Genomic DNA, 25,019 nt, shown 5'->3' on the forward strand with positions numbered 1-25,019 from the left:
TCATTGATCATGGTGCGGTATCTATCTCCATCGACCGTGACGCGAGCTCTGGCCTCATTTTTGAAGAAATAAGGTCCGGTGATGCCACCAGCGTGAAAACCCCGCACCATACGGTGCATTTTTCTGGATGTAATGGAGTCTGTAGGGTCTCTTGTGGATTGGTCTCACTCCATATGCGGCAATTTTACTTATTAACAAACCCGTTAAGCAAAAAATGCGCCTCATCGCTGAACATAATTTTGCCATAAAACAACGGGTCATTTGCCAACTGCTCTAGAGCCCAATTGGCGAAAGAACGAAGAGCGTTGTTCAAGCGTGAGTCTATTCATGATGATTTGTCAGAGTATACTGAAACAAATAAAAAAAAGTTTCATCAAAATTTAATATTTTGTGTTACTTTTTATAATTTAAAGTTCTATCTAACTTAAAAAAAACACCCTTTACTCCCGATAAGGTGACAATTTGTTTAATTATTAGTTTCCAAATGACATCTGTTAACACTTTAACACCTCTTTAACAAAATCCTTCTCCTTACCGTGTAAGAATGTAGCATGTAGAATGTAGAAAAAACGAAGAACTCCACTAACACTTTTTTTTCATTTCAGAAAACTAGTGCTTCCGCATCATGGATTTGCATTAATTGCTGGGATATGCTAAGAGAATTTCACAAATTCTATTTGAAATAGAAAATGACATAAATCTTTTGAAACATTATTAAAGCTAAAGCCCAAAGAATGTGCATCTAAAACCTTAACTAATGTGGACACTTTGGAAGCTAATGATGTACAAAGAGGAATGTATCATTTCATTGAGAGTTTAGATTAATCAAAATGTGATGAAGCAAACGTTTTACCTTGCTTGACAACCTTGAAATGAGAAATCAGTAACCAACAAAAGGAAAAGGAAAAAACGAAAAGATCCTTTGCACATGTTCTTAAATATTGTACAACCAGAAAAACTAATAAGAAAATAACAATTGTGAAAGTACAACATTTAGACGAATGCGAAAACGATCAAAAGAATACTGACAGTGATACACAAAGAACGTTAGAAGATTTTGAAGATAATCTGGATAATGGTTTTAATTCAGATGAAAATTTAAATCCTTTCAACAATGAATTGAAGAAGATGTTGGCAATAATACAGAAAAATCTCTTAAACGACATATTGTATACACATGCGAAACTAGCTAAGATTTCAAATGTACAATTTAACGAATGTGTAAAGAGATCAACAACGTTAAAGGTATTTTTAATATAATTAATTTTATTACCCGTTTTTAATCTTTCTCACTGAATCTTTTTAAGGAACAAATGGCTGCTCATACAGATAGATATTTGTACACATGGCCGCATTGTTTAATTCAAATGCCAAAAAGCATCATAATCGCAAAAAAAGTTCACCACCTAACTATGAAGAACCTGAAGCTATGAAAGAAGAGTTGGATATGCAAACATCTTGTCAATTTGATGTTTTGGCATAAAATGATTCAATAAAACTCTTCCACCACATATCGTAAAACATTTTTGGTTGGGGAAAATGAAAATTGATCGACAATCATATTATAAGCACTGTCTATAGCAAGTCAACCAGGAGACGAGCAAATAAAAATGTCATCAATGTCAATCTTTATTGTCGCACGAAAAAAAGTTTGCCTAATTTTAAGGACACTAATAGCACATTTATACTAATTAAGATTAATTTATTTACTTTTTTCGTATGCACGAAAACCAAAATTCTATTTGTCTGCCACTTGACTTGCAAATGATAGAAGAATTAGTTTACTGAACAGGCTGTAACCTTGTGTGTTTAGCATGGCAGAAGAATACATGTAGATGCATCAACGCTTGGGAGCATTGATATGTCAAAAAAATTAAATGTTTTTTTCAAATATAAGTAGTTTTTTATATGTTTTCTTATACTACGTCATTTGGAGGCTTTATAATTCGCGTTTTCAACAATTTTTACAAATTTAAATAATTTTTCATCCAACATTTTCAATTCCAAAATTGGTTTGACAGCTCATTGTCCTAGCAGCTGTGTTCGACGCGTCTACCTACATTCTTCTACCATGGTGTTGAGATACACCCATGCTAGAAGAATCCAGGTAGATGCATCAACGCTTGGGAACAGTGATATGTCAAAAAAAATTAAACGTTCTATCAAATACAGGGTGAGATAAAAAAACTGCAACAAAGTCGAACGCCATAATTTTTACATTTTATTGAATGAGAGCAAAAATGTCGGAAATAGCATTAAATTTTAGAATAAGTTTAGATTTGTTCGAATTGATCACCATTGGCACGAATGATGGCCTTCAAACGGCCATCACACGCTGCCCGAGTTCTGGTGGCCAACCGAAGTTGCACATTTTCAGCTGACTTTAATACATCATTTTTGTTTATTTTTGCATTATTTTTTGGTAAACAAACATCTGCTGAGTGCTTGTTATGCCCCATTAAGGGTGTATCTAAATGCACAAGATTAAATCACTGGATATAATTAAGGCAGTGGGTTAATCTTTAGTATAATTGTGCTCCAATTCCTCAATGGTATAAATGCCCCAAAATTCCACGACTATGCTTGTTAAATGTCGAATTGGCGGTCCCTAAATAGTTATTGCCACTAGTATGCGCATAGATCCCTTTCTTTGTTTAAAATTTTCCTTGGCTCACCTCCATGGTAGAATAATACAGGTAACAGCAAGTGTTGTTATACAACAACCACAGAGTTATGTGTCCAAAAATGTAAACAAAATAATTAATTTTCAATAAATCATTTTAATTTCAAAAATATACATTTTTGGAATTTGGATTATTAATGCAGAATGATAATTCTTAAGATATTTGGTGTTAATGCTTTCACATCATTCCCCTGAATGTATAGTTGATAGCTGATGGTCCTCATCTCTCAACACTTCAAGCAATCGCTAGAAAATCGTGAAAAAGTCAAAATCCCTTTCAAGTTGAGACCAAACAGCATACATACATAAAGTATTCTACATTTTCCAATTTTGGAAACATGAAATATACGAATATATTATCTAACGAGGTGTCGCTGTTCCTTAACCACAAAAAAGTTTCCGAACCATCGCCTATTATTAGGAAAAAATATGTTCACATTGCCCTGCTCTGAAATTTTATATCAAAAAAGGGTATACCTATAGTATATCAAGAAATGGAATTAAATCAAAAAACGTCATATCGAATTTGACACTAACCATGTGTTCGGTATAAGAATTCATGTTTTGTAAGGAACATTAACAATTCTAAGTTTTATAATTGAATTGGAGTGTAGGGTTACCCCGAATTACTTTAAGTTTTGATACATGTATGTTTTGGTTTTAATAGCATGTTTCCATTGGAAACCGAACAACGTTGTTCGCTCTCAGAATTAAGAACACGAATTAACCCGTTCATACGGCACGATTCGTAATTCATAGTAAAATAATTCCTTTTTTCAAAAATTTTGTTTGTTGATTTTAATGGGAATTTATACGAAAATCCATGAAATTCTCACTAATATGAATAGAAGAAATTATTGTTTTCCTCCCAAAGATTTATTATATCATTAATTTTACAATTTTCATTCACGATTTCAACTTTTTGTGTAAATGTTGACATTTTGAACACATTTTTGTGTTTTTCCATTTTTAAATTCTGCTGGAGAGACACTTGTCAAACATTTTTTCTGCCGATAGAAACATTTTGAAAATATTGCCTCTTTTGTTTGCAGTTTTCTGTGGAAAATTTAACTCGTGGACCAAATGCGTACCTTGAATGAGAGAGAAAACAAAATTTACTTTCGTTTCAATGTACATACGCCATTCAACATTGTAGTTTTCATTCAAAATTTTCAGTCTTCCCAAAAATTTTTAAAATTTCATCAAATTTTTCTATTTTTAATTTTTAAATGTCATAATTTATTTTTTCGATAAATGCTCTCATTTGTTAGGGATGGGACATATTTTTTCGTTGTTCTGAGAGTGATTTGATTTGAACAACGTACAAATATGAGTGTTCGCTCAGGAAATTTTGTGTGAAGAATTAGGTAGTTTTTTCATAGTTAAGGGTCAAACAACGAATAGAGAGCGAATCAAGTGCAGTGGAACGCCACATTATTGAATCGTTGTGGACAAGTGATAGAGTCCCCAAGCTACCTAAAAGAGCTCGTTCAGGCAGGTGATAGTTGCAATCCTTAAAAGAGCCAAAATTGGCGTCAGTTATTTGTTTGAAGTAATAAAGGGTAGTCTGATATGTGAACTCCATAGATAATGACTAAAAGATCCTGATAGTTAATGTTTCAAATTTCAGTTTGTTTGTTTAATTTTGAGGACATTTTATTTTATTATTATCCTCCTCCTCCTCCTTATATAAGATCGGGGATGACGCTGAATTTTCCCTCTTTTCGGCTTTTCTTAAATTTATCCTGAAATTTACCTCATTTATGCTACCGACCTAACAAGCCCTTACAATATCGCAGGCTCGCAGGGTTGGACTGTCGATTAATTTATCTCTCAAATAATCGACCGAAATACAACCCTGACGTGGTGGCAATTCAATCTAACTCTGGAATAGAACAATTTTACGTCGCGGACGGTGGCAAAAAAATTAAAACAAAATTAAAATTGGGCACACTACGCGTCAAAATTTTTATTCAGCTAGGGGAGCAATATTGTTGTTCCTAGCTCCAATAGTTCCATCTAGTGAAGGTTGTCTTTGAAATAATTCGTTCCACAAGGAAACAATCTTCAAAATGGATATGTGTTTATTGTGTTTGGAGCTAAAAGGAGAACCCATGGACGGGATTAGAGCAACATCCAAACAATGGCAAGAGGACAACATAGAATTAATATTGGAAAAACACTTTTGGTCTCTTGTAAGTTGTATGAAGATGGACCTTTGACGAGTCGAGTTTCAGAGTACATATTTTGATTTATTACAATGTTGTCGCTAGAAAGTTAATGCAGAAATATTTAAAAAATTAATAAAGAATCGTTTTAATGACCTACTAGCCCCATAATTTCTGTTAACTTTAAAGCGGTTCCGAATTGTAGTGTCTTATTGTTGTATTATTAATATGAGTTATTACAGGTGGCTCAAAAGTTGGTGTATCGTAATAGTCTAGTTTTGCCTTTTGCTTTTAAATCACTGAATTTCATAGCTGTATGTCTCTGATTTTTCTCTCTATATAATTTACATTTTAATACCTATTCAGAAATCGATAACATCCACATCATGGCTTTGTAATACATGCTGGAAAACCGTGTACGACTTTCATAAATTCTATTTGCATATAGAATATGTACATACATATTTCGTTTCTGCACTAAAAACTGAGGTATTGGAGGCCTCGGAACAACCTGGGCCTTTTGTTACAAATAATTGGGATTCCTCAAAAGACGAAACAGAAGTTACTACGAAGGTAACCAATCTTTATCCGGAAATAAAAACTGAGATTTTAATTGAAGAAGAACCGCCCATAAGTATTGATAATGAAATTTCTTCCAAATCTGATGTGACCACTGAAGATCCATTGGAAAAAATCTTTCCAAAGCACAAGAAAACGTCTCGAAAGGTCACCAAAGCAAATGATGGGGGAGATAATGATTCTTTAACAACAAATGAAAACGACATACCCAGTGCGAAGGATGGTGCTTCTAGTCCTGCAATGATATTTGATGAAGTACAAGGTTCCGCCGCCTCAGACAGCGAAATTGAAACTGATGACAATGATACATCCCAAAAATCAGGAGAATGGAAACCAAGTTTGAATCATTTTAATAAACCACGTACTAACCGAAAAGAAGTTAATGAATTTCTTGCAAAACATTACAAAATCACCTGTGCTATTTGCCAAGCCCCAATGCAAACATTCTATGAACTATGTAAACATTTCAATAAAGAACACAATGAACCTGGCTATGCAGTGTGCTGCAATAAGAAATTCTTTAAATGTTGTTATTTAGTGGATCACATACATTGTCATCTTAATCCGGATTATTTTAAATGCCAACTTTGTGGCAAAGTAATAGCTAATCGCCGTTGCCTAGAATTGCATATGAAGACACACCAGATTCAAGATAAAACTTTTATATGTGATATATGTCAGAAGGGCTTCTCTAAAAAAGCCGGCCTGAAGGCACACAAGCTGATACATCTATCCGACGAGGAAAAGAAATTCTCGTGCGACCAGTGTGGAAAACTGTAAGCCAAATAGGTATTTTGGTTTTCTATTATGGTAACTAATTCAGTTTCATTGCAGGTTTGGCAATAATAATTTATTAGCCTATCATGTCGGAGTTGTGCACTTAAACAAGTATGCCCTGGTATGTGATGTTTGCGGGGAAAAAATGCGAAGAAAAGACGTTTTCGAACGTCATATGATGAAGCACATAGGTGTGCCGATACCCACCATAGCATGTGATGTTTGTGGCCTAAAAGTGACGGGGCAGATAGGTCTTAAACGACACAAAGAGTCTCAACACCCGGAGGGTGGAAAGCAACAATTTCCCTGTTATATATGTTCCAAAATTTCGCCAACGCTCAGGGCCCATAAAAAGCATGTTAAAGATAAACACGAATTGGGTTTTGACTTTAAGTGTACGCTGTGTGAGAAAGCCTATAAGAGAGCGAGTACCTTAAAGGTAAGAGATGTAAAAACAAATGTGATTTAATATTCATATATTGGTATATTTTTGCTTGTATTTTAGGAACACATGGCTACACATACAGGCACTATCTTGTATACGTGTCCATATTGTCCGAAAACTTTCAACTCGAATGCCAATATGCACAGTCATCGTAAAAAGGCTCATCCCAAAGAATGGGAAGAAGATTGCCGTGCCAAATATTCGGGCAATTTACCACCAAAATACAAATTAGAAAAAACAAATGAACCAAATGATGAACAAAATGATAATATAGCAACAAGTGCGTGGTATTACATGTGGGAAAAACAAATGTAACAAATGATAATATAGCAACAAGTAAATGGTATTACAAGTTGATTTTATTCTCTCCCTTGGGTTAATTCTTCGATATTGAAGGAGAATTGATAGTTGAATCTAAGACTTCGGCAGGGCGTGCGATGAAAACAAACATTTGACAGGCACGTGTCCGCTTAAGCTGAGAGATTTGGAAAATATTGGATTTCCACAATACTTTTAAATTTACGAGAAAATTATTCTGCAATGATTTAACACATTCTCGGACGGTTTGGCATAAAACACTTCTGGACGAACCCATAACTACCTAGAGTTATGTCAGGTTTATGGTTCAGTACATCAGTTCCTCCAAGTATGAGTGACTTCATAAATATCCCATCTCTCATACGCAGATTTTCATACAAACGACCGGTATCCACTTAACTAGTTCGTTTGGCCGAACTAGATTGGCATAACTTTATAACTACCGCTTTTGCCCATGACATCAAGTCCCCACCCTTTAAAGATCATTGCCCTCATCATATGGTCCTTAGCATTCACTGACATTTTTTGCAATAGATTCAAAAACGCTGTCTTTTATATAACAATGAGAATGCTTAACAAAAGTTTATTATAATTGTATTTACGACTTAATCCATAATTATTTACCATATAATAGTTTGACATCAATACCCAATTCCGTTAATCTCTTCACAACTTCAGTATTATCCAAACCGTTTTCCTTATTATATTTATAGTTCATAGACAGCTGATCTTCTTCGAAGCCCTGTACGTGCTCATAAAGGCTACCTTCTAATTTTAAATCAATATCACTTTCCTCACGCAAACCGCAAAAATACAACAGGAAAATGGCCAAACTTCCTGAAACGACATATGGTTGATACTATAAATGTTCGTCAGATCCTCCACTGCGTGTATCTTTTGCACGCCATAATGCAGCATTGCTGCCAAAATAGTTAATGGGCTGGTTATTTACTTCTCCCTCTGCCGGTCCAGCTGTGCCTCTAGCAGCGGCTTTTTGGCTCATTAGCCGATGCTGTTGTTTAGTTAAAGTGGCTCTACAATATGATGAAAGATTTTTATTGAAAAACTTTTGAATAATTGTTTATCAAGAGTTTATTTGATTTCATTTACCAAACCGAAAGTTTTATTTGTCTGCCATTTGACTTGCAAATGGTAGAAGTAAGGCCAAGATAAGGTCGGCCATGGCAGAGAAAAAGAACGCAAAAATAACCAAAAATGATTTATCAAAAAAGATAATACGAGACAATTGAAGTTAAAAAATATACGTTCATTCACATAAGTATTGAGGTACACTGCAAAGTCGTACATCGGCGTTCTTTACACTTTACGTTGGAACAACGACAAAAACCTAACATTTCATATCTCATGATAATACATTGAACGATACGTAATGCATTACCTTACAGAAGGTGAATAATTATTAATTCTGCAACATTAATTGTCTCTAATTTTTTAATACATCATTTTGTTTATTTTTACGTTCTTATTTGTTTGTGTATGCATACGTAAGCAAACACCAGCTGAGTGGTTTTTATGTCGTCTTAGGGTGTATCTAAATACACAAGATTAACTCACTGGATTTAATTAAGCCTATATAGTATAATTGTGCTCCAAATCTTCAATTGTATAAATGCCCCAAAATTCCACGTCTATGGTTGTTAAATATCGAATTGGCGATCCCTAAATAGTCATTGCCACAAGTATGCGTATAGATCCCTTTCTTTGTTTACATTTTGCCTTGGTTCAGCTCATATTTACCACCAAAGCCTTAGAGAACTAGTTGTGTTATAAAATGATATTAAATATTATTAATTAAATCATTAGTTCCCCTATAACCAAAACAATCCACTATGTTTAGTTTTGTTATCACTCTGTCGGGAATGTTTAGAAGCTTTCTATTCAGCTAGGGGAAAATGTGAGCAATATTTTTCTTCTAGTTCCAATAGTTCCATTTAGTGAAAGTTGTCTTTGAACTAATTCGTTTCACAAGGAAACTATCTTCAAAATGGATATGTGTTTATTGTGTTTGGAGCTAAAAGGAGAGCCCGTGGACGGGATTAAAGTGGCATCCACACGATGGCAAGAGGAGAACATAGAATTAATATTGGAAAAACACTTTTGGTCTCTTGTAAGTTGTATAAAGATGAACGTCCGAAGAGTCAAGTTTCAGAATGCATATCCTGATTTATTACAATGTTGTCGCTGGAAAGTTAACGCTCAAATATTTAAAAAATAAATATAGAAACGTTTTTAGTGACCTACTACCCTATAAATTCTGTTAACTTTAAAGCGGCTCCGAGTCGTTTTGAGTTATTACAGGTAGCTCAAAATTTGGTGTATCGGAATAGTCTAGTTTTGCCTTTTGCTTTTAAATCACTGCATTTTATAGCTGAATGTCTCTGATTTTTCTCTCTATATAATTTACATTTTTATACCAATTCAGAAATCGATAACACCCACATCATGGCTTTGCAATGCATGCTGGAAAATCGTGTACGACTTTCATAAATTCTATTTGCATATAGAAGATGTACATACATATTTCGTTTCTGCACTAAAAACTGAGGTGTTGGAGTCTACGGAACATCCTGGACGTTTTATTACAAATATTTGTGAAATCTCAAAAGATGAAACAGAAGTTACTACGAAAGTAACCGATCTCTGTCCGGAAATAAAAACTGAGATTTTAATTGAAGAACCGCCCATAAGTATTGATAATGAAATTTCTTCCAAATCTGATGTGACTACTGAAGATCCATTGGAAAAAATCTTTCCAACGCACAAGAAAAGAGCTCGAAAGGTCACCAAAGCAAATGATGGGGGAGATAATGATTCTTTAAAAATAAAGGAAAACGACATACCCAGTGCGAAGGATGGTGCTTCTAGTCCCGCAATGATATTTGCTGATGTACCAGATTCCGCCGCCTCAGACAGCGAAAGTGAAACTGATGATAATGATATATCCCAAAAATCAGGAGATTGGAAACCACGTTTGAATCCTTATTACAAACCACGTACTAAACGAAAAGAAGTTAATGATTTTCTCGCAAAACATTACAAAATCACATGTGTTATTTGCCAAACCCCAATGCATACATTCTATGAGCTATGTAAACATTTCAATAAAGAACACAATGAACCTGGTTATGCAGTGTGCTGCAATAAGAAATTCTTAAAGTGTAGTCTTTTAGTGGATCACATACATTGTCATCTTAATCCGGATTATTTTAAATGTCAACATTGTGGCAAAGTGATGTCTAATCGTCGTTGCCTAGAATTGCATGTAAAGACACATGAGATTCAGGATAAAACTTATGTCTGTGATATATGTCAGAAGGGCTTCTCTAGAAAAACCGGCCTGAAGACACACAAGCTGATACATCTATCCGACGAGGAAAAGAAATTCTCGTGCGACCAATGTGGTAAACTGTAAGCCATATAGGTATTTTGGTTTTCTTTTATGGTACCTAATTCAGTTTCATTGCAGGTTTGGCAATAACAATTCATTAGCCAATCATATCGGAGTTGTGCACTTAAACAAGTATGCCCTGGTGTGTGATGTTTGCGGGGAAAAAATGCGAGGAAAAGATGTTTTCGAACGTCATATGCTGAAGCACAAAGGTGTGCCGATACCCACAATAGCTTGTGATGTTTGTGGCCTAAAAGTGACGGGGCAGCGAGGTCTTAAACGACACAAAGACTCTCAACATCCGGAGGGTGGTAAGCAACAATTTCCCTGTTATATATGTTCACAAATTTCGCCAACGCTTAAGGCCCATAAAAAGCATGTTAAAGATAAACACGAATTGGGTTATGACTTTAAGTGTACGTTGTGTGAGAAGGCCTATAAGAGAGCGAGTGCATTAAAGGTAAGAGATGTAAAAACAAATGTAAATTAATATCCATACGTTATTTTTTTGATTGCATTTTAGGAACACATGGCTACACATACAGGCACTGTCTTGTATACGTGTCAATATTGTCCGAAAACTTTCAACTCGAATGCCAACATGCATAGCCACCGTAAAAAGGCTCATCCCAAAGAATGGGAAGAAGATTGTCGTGCCAAATATTCGGGTAATTTACCACCAAAATATAAATTAGGAAAAACAAATGTAACACATGATGGACAAAATGATAATATAGCAACAAGTAGATGGTATTACAAGTTGAATTTATTCTCTCCCTTGGGTTAATTCTTCGATGTTGAAGGAGAATTGATGTTTGAATCTAAGACGTCGGCAGTGTGTGCGATGAAAATAAACATTTGACAGGCAGGTGTCCGCTTGAGTTGTTTCTAAAGAGATTTGGAAAATATTAAAAAAATTGGATTTCTACAATACTTGTACACTTAAAAGAAAATTGTTCTGCGATGCGGTTTGGCATAAAACACTTCTAGACGAACCCATAACTACCTACAGTTATGTCTGGTTTATGATTCAGTACATCAGTTCCTGCAAGTATGAGTGACTTCATAAATTTCATATCTCTCATACGCAAATACAAATTGGCACAACTTTCCCGCCCTTTATAAGGTCATTGCTCTTATCATATAGTCCTTAGCATTCGCTGACTTTTTTGCAAAAGATTTAAAAACGCTGTGTTTTAGTTAACAATGAGAAATCTTAACAAAAGTTTATTATAATTGCATTTTCGACTTAATCCATAATTATTTACCATCTAATAGCTTGACATCAATACCCAATTCCGTTAATCTCTTCACAACTTCAGTATTATCCAAACCGTTTTCCTTATTGTATTTATAGTTCATAGACAGTTGAACTTCTTCCAAGCCCTGCACGTGCTCATAAAGGCTACCTTCTAATTTTAAATCAATATCACTTTCCTCGCGCAAAACGCAAAAATACAACAGAAAAATGGCCAAACTTCCCGAAATGACATAGGGTTGATACCATAAATGTTCGTCAGATCCTCCACTGCGTGTATCTTTGGCACGCCATAATGCAGCATCGCTGCCAAAATAGTTAATGGGCTGATTATTTACTTCTCCCTCTGCCGGTGCAGCTGTGCCTCTAGCGGCGGCTTTTTGGCCCATTAAACGATACCGTTGTTTAGGTAAAGCGGCTCTGCAATATGACAAAAGATTTTTATTGAAAAACTCTTGAGTAGTTGTTTATCAACTTACCTTAAAACGGAGAGAGCCCTGGCCAATTTTAATCCATTCATATTGTGCTCAAAATATTACTTTTATGTTACGCAAATAGTACTTCGAATACATTAAACGAATTCGCCGATTGTTTGGAAGTAGAATTTCACAAGAGCGAATTCAGTCAAATGTTTACTAGGGTTCACTAAATGAACAGTTGTTTGGAACTACAAACAGGAATCTATAAATCGATTTCAGGTAATTCACAAATTATGGCAGCATTCTCATTGTTTATCAACAAACCTTTAGCAACAAAAATATAATAAGTGCCCGCAAACAGAAATAAAGACTAAAAAAACAAAACCCTCGAGAACTCTGTTATTTACGAATGAGTGAAATGCATAACTACTGGGATTTTTTTATTTACGAGTGAAATATAAGGAAAACACAATCAGCTGGGATCAGAGCAAATTCGCTCAAATGTTTACTAGGGTTCACTAGGTGAACAGCTGTTTAGAACTACAAACAGGAATCAATAAATCGATTTTAGCCTAATAAAGAATTTACAAATAGATGGCGGCATTCTCATTACGACACAAATTACAGATAAACGAAAAATGTCTCAGACGCCGGACAACTAAAAAATTAATAAGATATTTACATCGATACCAAATTGTACTGTGTCTTTACCAGCGGTCATTTCGCTTTCTTTAAACAACAAACCAATCTTGTCCTACTATCCTGGATTCACTTTTGTGGAGAACCCCAAATTACATTCAAGTTTTGTGTGTTTCCCCAACATAAGAATTTAAAAAAAAAATGTTTAATAAACAAAACAATTGTGGCATGTTTAAACAGTCTATTTGATATAATAACGCTCCAGTGCAGGGTTGTATTTTGCTAGTTTCCTTGAAATTGAGCAACCTTTCTTATTGAACCATGCTCCATACTACAGGGTGAGATGAAAAAACTGCAATCAACTTCAGACTGCTGTCAATTCTAAGCCACTCGTCCAACAGCTGTTAAAATTATCCAGTGACAGCTCATTATATTGTTTACAAGCGTACAAAATTAATTGTAATCGGCCGTGGCATCAGAATAAATGCTGAATACTTTTGCGAAAATATTCTGGAGGGTGTATTAAAACCTTGGGCACGCAAACATTTTGGCCGGTGACCATAGACATTCCAACACCATCACACTCAGCACTATCGTAATCAGCACGCGCCAACCAAGAATGGTTACAAATGAGGTTCCTCGCTTCATTTTCAGCGCACAATGGCCACCAAAATCTTGGAATACATATTCGCTGACTATTGTGTCTGGAGTATTTTGAAAAGCAATGTTGGCACTAAAAAATAACAAAGTATCGAAGACCTCAAGCAAGCGCTTCACCGGGAATGGGCCAAAATACCGCAGAGCAACTTCGGGCAGTGTGTGACGGTTTCATTGGCCGTTTGAAGGCCATAATTCGTGCCAAAGTTGACCAATTCGAACACATCTAAACTTATTCTAAAATTTGATGCTATTTCCGACATTTTTGCTTTCATTCAATAAAATTTAAAAAAAATGTAAAAATTATGGCATTTGACTTTGTTGCGGTTTTATTTATCGCTGTAGGGTATAAAAAAATTAAAATCATATAGTATCATAACCCTGCCTTAATTTTATTGTATCATGCTTCCATGTTGCATCACGCTTGAAGGCTTATTAATATTGTGTTCTCAAATTTTATTAGTTTTATGCCATGTTTAAGTTAGAACTTTTTGTAGGATTTATTTGAAGTAAAAGTAATGGATATGACAATTTAAATCCAAATCCAGTGGGTTAACCCTCATATATTTAAACGTACTATTAGAGAAAATTTTAACATAAGGAAATATACTAAAGAAAAGTTCACCTGTATTCTAAAATCTCTTTACAAATTCCCAACACCAACACTGTGCTTGTGTGAGATGATCTCTTACCAACACTACTGTTATTATGTCTCAGAACCGTTAAACCAGCAAATGGTGCTGTTCTGAAGAAAAGAACATCTGTTTATTTCAAACAGAATAAAATTCCTTATTGGCCCATTGCTCTCATTTAAAAAAACTCACATGTCACATGTGCGTGTGTGTGCTTTGAATTGCGCTCACCCTCCCACAGAGCAAACGACAGAGAACATATTTATTTTTACATTCCAAACGAGAAGTCGGCGGTTTGTTGTGCGGATGAAAGAAACATTTAAACGCGAGTATTTTCAATATTCTTTGCCAAAATTCTAAACAATTTATATTTCGGATAGAAAATTGTATGTCAATAATTATCCAAAATGGATATGTGTTTATTGTGTTTGGAATTGCAACATGAATCGGTTGATTGCATTTATGTTTCATCACAACAATGGCAGGAAAATAATATGAACGAATTGATAGAACAACATTTCTGGCCACTTGTAAGTTTTCAAAAAATAAAAATAATAATAACAAACATTTGAAAAAAAAAAAAAAACAAATAGGTGTGATTCACTTCTGAAATTGTTGTGCATAACAAAAATACTGTGTAGATGTATATGCTTCTGTGTGCATGTGTTGGTCGTTTTATTTATAAAAACGCCGAGAATTAATAGTGAAAATTTTCAAATCGAATCGTATTGAAAATGAAAACAAGACAAACAACGATCAAAGATCAATGCGATTGTAAAAGAAAACCATTCCGATTAGAGAGATAAGAGATGCTTATGAAATAGTAGTACTACTTGAATAAACAAATAATAAATATTCTAAAAGGATTGTCCATTGAATATAAACAAAATGAAATGAACAGAAAAATTTCTTAATGCAATACAATCTGCATAGCTATAAATTTGAGAAAGATATAATTAATATTTTACGGACATTTTAATGTTGTATTATCGACAAAATTGAAAGTTAATAGTTTAATATTACACAAATTTAAAGAAAAGCTGGTGGCAATAAATTTGTAATAATGGCCCATAAAATGGTGAAAATTTATTCAGAATTCGTTTTTCCCACTTTTTGTCAGCAGTAGTGGCATTGTCTGACATATGTCGATAACTTACAAAAAAAAGTGAAACACCAAACATATGGTAGAAAGTAATTAAAGGGTGATATAAAAAGAGAATAGAAATAAAGAATAGAAGCGACGTGTCCGGTGCCAGTGAGATACCGAGATTTTATTGGATCTGTGGGCTGAACCATGGTAGAAGAATGTTGGGACAATGAACCGAAAAATTTGTCAAAAACCATCAAAATACAAATACAATCTTCCGTCACAGGAGCTAGAACCCATTATGACCTACAAATACCAAATTCTACACAAATCCGTAGAAAAAATCATGAAAATACGGAATATCGGTGGCTATATGAAAACATGGACCAATACATACAATGTTCCGCCACAGGAACTAAAACCCATTATGATCTACAAATACCAATTTTTAGACAAATCCGTAGAAAAATGTGACAAAAACCATGAAAATGTGGAAAATCGGTGGGTACCGTTATATGTGCGATACAGGAAAGCATGGACCTATATATTCAATGTTTTGCCACAGGAGCTAGAACTCATATGACCGACAAATACCAATTTTTAGAAAAAAATTGTGTGTGGAAAAATGTGCCAAAAATCATCAAAATACTGAATATTAGGAGGTACCGTTATATGGTAACTATACAAAAACGCGGACTGATATATCTCATTTTCAATACCAACAGTCCTAGACACAATACAAATTGTTGTGGCAAATTTTGAATCTCTACGTGGGCTGTATTGTGATTTTAACACACAGACAGACGGACATCATTAAATCAACATAGAATTATATGTAGGATACAAAATGCATTTCATTACAACCTTCTTAATGTTACCATGCAGTTTTCTATCCAGTGAAATATGACAAGGTAAATTACAGAAAATGCAGAGATGGATATTTTTATTTGAAATAAAGTCACCTTATTAATTTTACCATGCAACCTTCGATGGGCAATCGTATAGGGAAACATATACAATTCTACTCATTAAAAAAAAAAACATTTAAAAACTTTTGACATTTTCTACCATGGGCTGAACCAAACCTAATGCCCTTAAGACCTTTTAAATGTACATTAACTCTGGGTAACAAAACAAAACTAAAATTTTCAATGAAACATGCATGGTAGTAAGGAAACATTCTACAAATTTGAATAATATGTACATGGGACAATAAGGAGGTAGAACAGCTTCGTTGAACTACAGAAATACAGCTCTGAGGCTATGCCCGCTTCCTGTCAGAATTATTCAAAATTATATCCAACAAGCTGTTTTCACTTATTTTATATATATATATATTTTAATTTCTAAAATGAGTCAAATAGCACAAAAGATGAATGAAATGTCTGGATGTTCTCTCAAAAATATGATCGTAAGGATTCAATCTTTCAATTTCATGGCAAATCTGGTTAATATTATTAATGATTGATTGATTTTGAAAATATTTAGTTTTTTTTTTCAAAACAACAAATACATACACGAAATTGGCAGAAGTCGGGCACACTTAGGAAAAAATTGTAATCAGCTGGGAGCTCTACCTTAGCTTTTTATTGTACCATGAATATTTCATTCAACATTTTCAATTTTAAAATTTGTCCCAGCAGCTGTGACGAAGAGATTACCTGTATTATTCTACCATGGAAAGGCGGTATTATAATACCATGTTCTCATCACTTTGTTCGCTTTCAAAATTACGTCAAATCTGCACAAACAAATTGAAAGTCGTTCTACGTCTTGATCATGGTAGAAGAATATAGGTAGTCGCGTCCACACAGCTGCTTGGACAATGAACTGTCAAACCAATTTTGGAATTGAAAATGTTGAATGAAAAATTATTTAAATTTGTAAAAAAACGCGAATTATAATAGCCTCCGAATGACGTAGTATAAGAAAGTATATAAAAATCTACTTATATTTGAAAAACCCACTTACATTTTTTTTGACATATCAATGCTCCCAAGCGTTGATGCATCTACCTGTATTCTTCTGCCATGGTCTTGATATAGCCGCAATTGAAGGCTTTTAGGTTTATAACGGAATTTCGTTAACTCAGCTTGAAATCGAATGAAATCTTTTCTACTTTTTTACTTGATGGAGTTTTCCAATGTGAAAAATATGTAAACGCCGATAAAGTCCATATGCCTGCATAAAAGTAAAAAAAAAAAAACGTTTATCCTATTGAGGAGTATATATGTGCGTATTTTAAACCTGATATTTCTAACATAATAGCTGACACAAAGAAGCATTTTCATTTCTATCAATTTTAGTTTTGTTTTTAGCTATTAATGACTTTGTTTATCTAGTTATAGTTATTTTCGGCAAGATATGCTACTAAATAAATATAGAGAGAGGGAAAGAGGAAAAAATCTTCAAACTATTTCGTACGAGCCACTCTATATATGAAGAAGGGGATTCAAAGTTCTGTCCGTCAAACTTAATATCCTCCTATTTTTAGGGAATTAGTAATCTTCTAATTTAATAAAAAATGACAAATCTATATCCTCATATTATATATAACAACTAAAGTTCCTTTTTTAATCTCTGCAGGACTCTATAAAAACCAATTCGTGGATATGTGCAGCCTGCTTCCACATTTTGAATGAATTTCATAAATTCTATATACGTATTGAGGAGGCCCATGTGGATTTTGCCATGAGTATGAAAACAATCAAAACTTCACCAGCTCAACCGGTACCACCAGAACAAAATGACTTTGAAGAACTTATTGATAAAAATACAAGAAGTATTGACATTGTTATCAAACTAAACGAGAATATTGACGATTCACAGCCAATTCAGTGCAGGGAGAATATTAAAGGAGACAAACTCTATGCGCAAGAGCAATCTAATTTGCAAGAATCATTATCGCCAGCAAAACCAAATTCAAAATGTTTTCTGACACATGTAAATAATTCGAGTTTAAATCTTCCGACCGATTCAAATATTTACGAATATCAGGAAAATGAACTTTCAGTACAAGAGGAATTAAATAGTTTATTGGAAGATAGTTTTCACGAAAATCCACACACTTTGATGAATGACATAAGATCGGAAGACCTGGATGCAAGGACTGCCGTCTTTGAAGCAGAACAGCATCAACAGCTGATCGAACTTTTAGGTGATGAAATTCTGGATAGTTTATCCAAAGATTTTCTTATAAATGAAATGCAAAAAGACCTAGAGCAAGATGGCCAACAATGCATTGAAAAGAGGAAAAACGAAGAAGGTCAACATCTTCAAAATACAGCCATTTTCTTTAAGGAAAGCCTAACTGAAAGTCAAAGCATAAATGGTAACAAACTCAATGATCTTAATAATCAAGAAGACAATGTAATCGACGATGTGCCCAATGTTGTGTCACACGTGTTCGCATGCTCAGAGGAAAATTCAGAAAATGCAATTTCTAAACACCAAAATTCTCCCCAGAATTTTAAGGAAAATTCCGAAAATACACTGTCTAATAACGAACAAACCCATAATGATTCAATTAATAAATACACAGATGAACAAAAAGCCGATTTGAACGATAATCAGGATAATGCAGGGACTAGCAAAGTAATTATGAATGCTGAAGAGTCCCCATTTGATGAAGAGCCCATATCAGATGACAATGGTATGGACTTATATAACGACAATACAATTGATGAAGAACCTATAACGTATGATGATACCGCGCCCAGAAAACGTAAGGATCCATTAGAGAGGAATATGTTTAGAAAAATTCCCAAAATATTAATAAAGCTTGATGCATCTGATGAGGCAAAAAGTTCAAAGGAAACCGAAGAAAATGAAGCACTAAAAGAATATCCTCAAAATGACGAGGAGAATGACACAAATCAATTGGAAACGAACGCCAATGACATTCCAAAAAGTAAGACCCGATTGAAAAACAGAAATGCTAAGAAAAATGCCAAACTAAAAATTGAATTAGCTGCTACAGGCGATGAGGTGAAAGATCAAGAGAAAAAAGATTCTGAAAGCAAAAGTGATACCAAAACACCGCGACTACGACGTTCTCTCCGAAAATTGTCAAATGTTTCGACTAGCAGTAATGAATGTAGCACCACTACCACCTCCTCCTCCTCCTCCTCCTATCAAATTAGTCCCAGTGAAAATGAAAATACCAATAGTCTTGATGGTATAAATGATATTCCCATGGAGGCTACGCCAGGCAAAGATGCGATTTCAGATTCTCAAAATGATACCGAACCTTCGGCTGTGAATTCAGGCGAGGAACTGCCCGAATTGACACGAAAGGAATACGACAACTTTTTAGCCAAAAACTTTCGCATGTATTGTGATATTTGTAAGGAGGAAACGAAAACCTTTTCAGATTTACGTCGTCACTTTCAGACGGTACACAATGAACAGGCCTATGTTTGGTGTTGTGATAAGAAATTTCGGCGCCGCTGTCATCTGGTCGAACATATTCGCAGTCATACGGATGTCTACAGTTATAAATGTAAATATTGTGAAAGAGTAATGTCCACACGCCGCTGCTTGCGATTGCATGAAAAACATGTCCATGAAAAGGAGTACAACCGGCACACCTGTGATATCTGTGGCAAGGCATTTGTGTCCGCCAGTGTGCTCAAGAAACATAAGCTAATACATTTATCCGAGGAGGAGAAGAAATTCAGTTGCAATGAATGTGGAAAAAAGTAAGTAGTGTTTTAGGGAGATAGCAGACTAGCGTCGTATTTTTATTTCTGTTTCCGTTACATTTTAATGATGTGATCTATAAGAAAGAATAAAGCATGTAGGTGCAATACCAGGTTACTTTTCTTTGTCCAGCAGTTTTTTTTCTCAGAGAGAGAGAGAGAGAGAGAAAGAGTAACGTAGTTTTATCATAGACAAATTAGGTATAGACTAAAAAGTTGTCTCATCTGTTATCTCTGAAAAAAGTTCATGCTGTGAGAGAGGTTCAGTAGACTCACTCAAAATTCTCTCAAAATGCAAAATATTGAATATTTTTATGATTCTCTATTATTTATCAATTAAAAACGAAACAGTGACTTTGTTTACTTTTACATTATCCAAATATGTCGTGGAATATAAAAATATAGAACTTAAATAGCAGAAAAATGAATAATTTGTTTTCGAAGTCGAGTGACTTCACTAGCCCTGACATCTGCCGGAAGGGGAAATTTTAAAACTTTTTAGTCTATACCTTTATTTGTCTATTGGTTTATTCACTCTTGCAAAAAATCTGTGAAAATCGAATTGCAATTGAAAGTTTGCAAATTCTTGCTGGACAAATTTCTTCTTGCAATCACTTGCAACTCTTCTTCTTATCATTCATCGACATTCAATCAGATGTTTTCTATTGTTTGTTTATTTATTTTTGTGCTTTCAATTTGATTTTTTTGGAATTAGCAAGACTAATACTTTTTGGAGAACAACTTTACAAAATGTGAAAAACGTAAATGTTATTATGTAATAAAAAAATAAAAGACTATTTCCAACATTTTTATTTAAAAAACTTGTAAAATTAGTATTGCTTCCTTTGTTTTAATTCTCCTTATGGGGGACAAATTGGTTTGTTTTGACAAATCAGCTGATTAGTTGCAAGCTTCTGCAGGAATACCGTCTGTTTACTTTTCGCATTTTCCTTGCAAAAGAGAATAAAACTACCTTTTCTCTCAGAGAGAAGTTGCTGGACAATTCCTGCTGGAAAAGTAACCATACACAACTAAAGTCAGAATTAGTATCAAAACAATAAAAAATCAAACAACTTGTTGCATTTATTTTGAATAAATAATTGAAAAACGCGATAACTGAATGAAAAGTCAACACTTCTTTTCAAAATCATGTACTATATATCTCTAAAGGATTATTTCGCTACAAAAACTTTAGATTTTGTCGATGCATACGTTGAAATAAACATTTTGAAAACACCCTAATATGAATATTTTCTGAACAATTTTTTTGTTATTGAAAAGAAAACACATATATAAACAAATAAAGATGACATCCCAACCCAACATACCAAATTGACTTGAGAATAATATTTTAATAAGCTTACAAACATAAGCCTAAAGCTTGAGAAAATCTTGAGAATGTATTGAGAAATGTTTGTTTAACAATTATAGAATAATCGAAAAGGAACCCTTATTCATAAGCTTATTCTTGTAATTGCAGAATAAGCTTACGAAAGTAATATTTTATAAAGCTTATTTTTTCAATGGTAAAAAATATTTATTTATTCATTTTTTAATTATTTTACACATTTCATTCATTGATTGCCATCCCAGCTGTCACTGCATCCTGTTGCCTTGATACTTAGATGCTTTCTTTCCCCTTATTTGAGCTTCTGTATCTCCTCCACTTATTCTTCACTTCTGTTGAATTCCTGCAACTTTTTGACGCCTCCATTCTGAAATGAGATTGAAATAATTTATACTACAGATTCCCAGATTTATTATTCATCATTACCTTAGAGTTTCGTCCGGAAATGGGTCCTAAATTCGCGTGATTTTGATTTTAACCAAAGAAAATAATTTTTTGTTGACAATTTTCACAAAAAAAATCAAAACAAATTTGTCAACAAAGGACAGATTTGAGAAAAGTTTGTGCAAAAAAGTGTTTCTCAAGCATTGTTGAAAAATTCTTATGATAAACTATTTTCATAATATTATTCTCAAGCTGTATTGTATTTTTGGTATGTTGGGAACATACCAATGGTATTAAGCCAAGAAAATAAAAAAATTAAAATCATACCACCTTGATATCAATGTACCATGGCAGACACAACATTTGCAGAAGTCGGACACACTTAGAAAAAAAATTGTAATCAGCTGGTAGCTCTACCTTACCTTTTTATTGGACCATGGTTGTTACGTTTGTTGTACAAAAACACTTGCTGTTACCTGTATTATTCTACCATGGGGTTTCATTTTCAATTTTTAAATACAAAGAAATTTAAATGAAAAACCTTCCACTATTTTCCACAAACCAATTTTGATGTGAATGAAAAATAATTAATTAAAAATATAAGACCAATTTTTAAGATTTTTATGGGGAGTATCTAATAGTACGTTTACGCTGTACACGATTTAGAAACCCCAGTCGGTTTAAATTGTCAATTCCTTTGAATATACCTCAAATAAATCAACGTAAACATGCTTTAAGGTCCTTCCGGACAAAAGGGGGGGGGGGGGGGGGGGTTGTTTAGGAATTTCTCCGTGGATTGTGGATTTTTTTAAATACATTTAAAGCACATCCCGTTTAGAAAAGAAAACAAAAATCTTCCGATTTGAGAAATTTAGATAAAGACAAAATGTCGTGATTTTTTTTGGAATGTTACCAAAAATTTTGATTTTTTTAGGAAACATTTTAGAAAACTTCTTGTGAATAATCGAAGACCTTTAAGAAAGTCGTCGGATTTCAAAAAAAAAAAATGTTGAGGGCCTTCCAACCCAGAAAATTTTGTTTATTTTTTGGTCCCTTGACCAATAATTGTTCATTTTTAAGAACATATAAGGACCTCCTGACAAAAAATTGCGTTCTTTTAACCAATTTTATTTATGGTTGGTTTTTCTGTTTTTTACAATCAGAGATTCCGTTTGGCTACATTTCCACCTATTGAATTACATCCTCTCCCCTTCGTTTCTATTACTCATACTACTCATTATATCCTTTGCAGATATGGTTCCCAGACCTTGCTCGATCACCATGTGCGCCTCATACATTTGGAGAAATATGTGAAGATTTGTGATATTTGTGGAATGGTATTGCGAAAAAATGATGCTTTCGAAAGGCATATGCTAAAGCATTCCGACAAGCCCATCAATTATATGCGCTGTGATGTGTGCGGGGCACGTTTTGTAAATGAGAAGATTTTGAAAAGTCACATGGCTCTGAAACATCCTGAGGGCGGTATTGTTGAGTACACGTGTCATGTATGCGGAAAAGTTTCGCTAAACATGCGTAGTCATCGAAGACATGTCCAGTATAATCATGAAATGACCAGTAAATATGAATGTCATTTGTGTCCGAAGAGATTTAAGCAACGAACGGCATTGAAGGTGAGACAAGGGTCTTGGGAAATTTTTGTTCAATTTTTTTTAATGATTTATTTCTGTGTTAATTTTTTCTCTCCTAAGGAACACTTGGCCCATCACAGTCAGACACCGCTGTACACCTGCACTTATTGTCCCATGCAGTTTATTTCAAGCGGTAATATGCACGCTCATCGTAAAAATGCCCATCCGCTGGAATGGTTAGAGGATCGTCGAGCCAAGTATTCTGGAAAATTGCCACCGAATCACATACCTCCATCTACACTGCCCAGAGATGAAAGTGATACGACATATGATAGCTGATGTCGTTTTATAAGTTAAATTTATACATTTTCTTTGACTATTTACAATGAATTGTATATAATTTTTGTAAGTGTATATATGTAAATGTCTTCTAGAAAATTGTAAATAAAACAAACAATAAATTCATTGAAAAAACAAAACATTTTTAGAGGGAGGAGGAAATTTTTAGATATAGCAGGTTGTAAAGAATCGCCGAGTTATGAGAGATATACATAAGTAATGAAAATTGTGAACCTTTGTGGGTGATGTACCAGAAGGGGTTGGTAGATATATATCATCTTCACAACAAATCTTGCGTTAACAAATGTATTTGGATGTGTGAAATTTAAGAGACTTCGATGCTTATTTCACTTTCTTTGAACTGGTGCGATCTCTACTATCTCTATAACAGATCTTATGTTGATAAAAACATTGAGATGTTCCAAGTCTGAATGGAATGGGATGTTAATTTCGTGTTTTATGAGCTTTATGGGTAATCAAAATTTTGTCCATTTATATGGGTGGTATCAGAAGTAGTGGACCGATATATCCAATCTTTACACCAGACCTTGGGATAATAAAAATATTGTGATTTGTGTAATTTGAAGAGAACCTGATGCTTATTCCGGATTTTATGGTCGTTTTGGTTATTCAAACCGTTGACCCTTTGTGGAGGAGGTACCACAAAAAAATGGTCCGATCTCTACCATCTTTATAACAGATCTTGTGTTTATGGAAATATTGAGATGTACCAAGTCTGAATGGAATCGGATGTTAACTTCGTGTTTTATGAGCTTCATGAATACTCAAAATTTGGACCCTTTGTGGGAGAGGTACCAGAAAAGTGAACCGATATATTCTATTTTCAAACCAGGCCTTGGGTTAATTAAAATATTGTGATGTGTGTAATTTGGAGACAATCGGACACTTACATCAAATTTTATAAGAGATATAATTATTCAAAATTTTGAAGGAGTGGACTGATTATGTCCATTTTTGCACCTGACCTAGCACTGATGCAAATATTAGGATTTGCAAAGTTGGGGCAAAATCGGATTATCCTTTTTCTTTCGGTGGAATAAATTATTTTCTTTGAAAATGTTGACATTTTGTGGGGGAGGCACCAGAAGGAGTGGACCGATATTGCCCATCTCCGAACTCGATCTAAGTTTAAGAATAATATTACGATGTACCAAGTTTGGATCAAATCGGATACTCCCAGACAGACGTAGGGACGGACGGACACCGCTAGATTCACTCCAAATGTCCTGAAACGGATTTGGTCACAAGAGACCTAGGGTCTAAGATCGTTATTTCGACTAGGCATTTTGTGACCGTATCAAATGATACATACCCTCTCTAGCCATACAGCTGGGGGTATAATATGTTCCCCTTACCGGGCTCTTTATGTTCTTCACTAGAAAAAATACAGTGCTGATAAAAGCCACCACAAAAAACTTGTGCCAATTTCAATGCCCATCATCCTGTCAATTTATAATAACTACAATCAATAAATCCCTAAAAAAGTTTGTCAACGAAGAATGTGAAGTGTTATGACACAAGCTAGAATGCAAAAATAGGACTATAAGTTGTAGAAGTAATACGA

The 25,019-nt window shown here is 34.2% G+C and overlaps 4 protein-coding genes across 5 annotated transcripts; 3 read left to right on the plus strand and 1 right to left on the minus strand.

Annotated features, from left to right (window-relative positions):
* Window positions 1-4,536: 4,536 nt before the first annotated feature.
* Window positions 4,537-6,998, plus strand: LOC101898214 (transcription factor grauzone). Its single transcript, XM_005189082.4, has 4 exons — window positions 4,537-4,878; window positions 5,218-6,206; window positions 6,265-6,646; window positions 6,713-6,998. The coding sequence occupies exons 1-4, from the start codon at window positions 4,756-4,758 to the stop codon at window positions 6,965-6,967; spliced, it is 1,749 nt and encodes a 582-aa protein (XP_005189139.3). The 5' UTR covers window positions 4,537-4,755; the 3' UTR covers window positions 6,968-6,998.
* Window positions 6,999-8,802: 1,804 nt separating this feature from the next.
* On the plus strand, window positions 8,803-11,188 carry LOC101897872 (transcription factor grauzone-like). The gene is made up of 4 exons (XM_005189081.4): window positions 8,803-9,098; window positions 9,414-10,399; window positions 10,458-10,839; window positions 10,903-11,188. The coding sequence occupies exons 1-4, from the start codon at window positions 8,976-8,978 to the stop codon at window positions 11,164-11,166; spliced, it is 1,755 nt and encodes a 584-aa protein (XP_005189138.1). The 5' UTR covers window positions 8,803-8,975; the 3' UTR covers window positions 11,167-11,188.
* A 385-nt stretch (window positions 11,189-11,573) lies between these two features.
* On the minus strand, window positions 11,574-12,318 carry LOC101896662 (uncharacterized). Its single transcript, XM_020038771.2, has 2 exons — window positions 12,117-12,318; window positions 11,574-12,057 (listed from the first exon to the last, which is right to left on the minus strand). The coding sequence occupies exons 1-2, from the start codon at window positions 12,155-12,157 to the stop codon at window positions 11,640-11,642; spliced, it is 459 nt and encodes a 152-aa protein (XP_019894330.1). The 5' UTR covers window positions 12,158-12,318; the 3' UTR covers window positions 11,574-11,639.
* A 1,941-nt stretch (window positions 12,319-14,259) lies between these two features.
* On the plus strand, window positions 14,260-23,560 carry LOC101897703 (myoneurin). Of its 2 annotated transcripts, XM_059120053.1 has the most exons (5): window positions 14,260-14,514; window positions 17,658-18,981; window positions 19,051-19,771; window positions 22,756-23,137; window positions 23,216-23,560. In XM_059120053.1, the coding sequence occupies exons 1-5, from the start codon at window positions 14,392-14,394 to the stop codon at window positions 23,432-23,434; spliced, it is 2,769 nt and encodes a 922-aa protein (XP_058976036.1). In that variant the 5' UTR covers window positions 14,260-14,391; the 3' UTR covers window positions 23,435-23,560. The 2 variants fall into 2 exon arrangements, with proteins under 2 accessions (XP_058976036.1, XP_005189137.1); XM_005189080.4 differs by having other exon boundaries at window positions 17,658-19,771.
* Window positions 23,561-25,019: the final 1,459 nt, after the last annotated feature.

This window comes from Musca domestica, unplaced genomic scaffold, assembly GCF_030504385.1.
Source record: "Musca domestica strain aabys unplaced genomic scaffold, Musca_domestica.polishedcontigs.V.1.1 16, whole genome shotgun sequence".
NCBI lineage: Eukaryota > Metazoa > Arthropoda > Insecta > Diptera > Muscidae > Musca > Musca domestica.

What these genes read in the sequence shown, in the direction of transcription:
- LOC101898214 (XM_005189082.4), top strand. Translation starts at nt 4,756, where the DNA reads ATGGATATGTGTTTATTGTGTTTGGAGCTAAAAGGAGAACCCATGGAC. An exon ending in AAAAACACTTTTGGTCTCTT is followed by an intron (nt 4,879 to 5,217) that starts GTAAGTTGTATG and finishes ATACCTATTCAG; the next exon opens with AAATCGATAACATCCACATC. An exon ending in AGAGAGCGAGTACCTTAAAG is followed by an intron (nt 6,647 to 6,712) that starts GTAAGAGATGTA and finishes CTTGTATTTTAG; the next exon opens with GAACACATGGCTACACATAC.
- LOC101897872 (XM_005189081.4), top strand. Translation starts at nt 8,976, where the DNA reads ATGGATATGTGTTTATTGTGTTTGGAGCTAAAAGGAGAGCCCGTGGAC. An exon ending in AAAAACACTTTTGGTCTCTT is followed by an intron (nt 9,099 to 9,413) that starts GTAAGTTGTATA and finishes ATACCAATTCAG; the next exon opens with AAATCGATAACACCCACATC. An exon ending in TGCGACCAATGTGGTAAACT is followed by an intron (nt 10,400 to 10,457) that starts GTAAGCCATATA and finishes GTTTCATTGCAG; the next exon opens with GTTTGGCAATAACAATTCAT.
- LOC101896662 (XM_020038771.2), bottom strand. Translation starts at nt 12,157, where the DNA reads ATGAATGGATTAAAATTGGCCAGGGCTCTCTCCGTTTTAAG. An exon ending in AGGGCTCTCTCCGTTTTAAG is followed by an intron (nt 12,058 to 12,116) that starts GTAAGTTGATAA and finishes GTCATATTGCAG; the next exon opens with AGCCGCTTTACCTAAACAAC.
- LOC101897703 (XM_005189080.4), top strand. Translation starts at nt 14,392, where the DNA reads ATGGATATGTGTTTATTGTGTTTGGAATTGCAACATGAATCGGTTGAT. An exon ending in AACAACATTTCTGGCCACTT is followed by an intron (nt 14,515 to 17,657) that starts GTAAGTTTTCAA and finishes TAATCTCTGCAG; the next exon opens with GACTCTATAAAAACCAATTC. An exon ending in AGCAACGAACGGCATTGAAG is followed by an intron (nt 23,138 to 23,215) that starts GTGAGACAAGGG and finishes TTCTCTCCTAAG; the next exon opens with GAACACTTGGCCCATCACAG.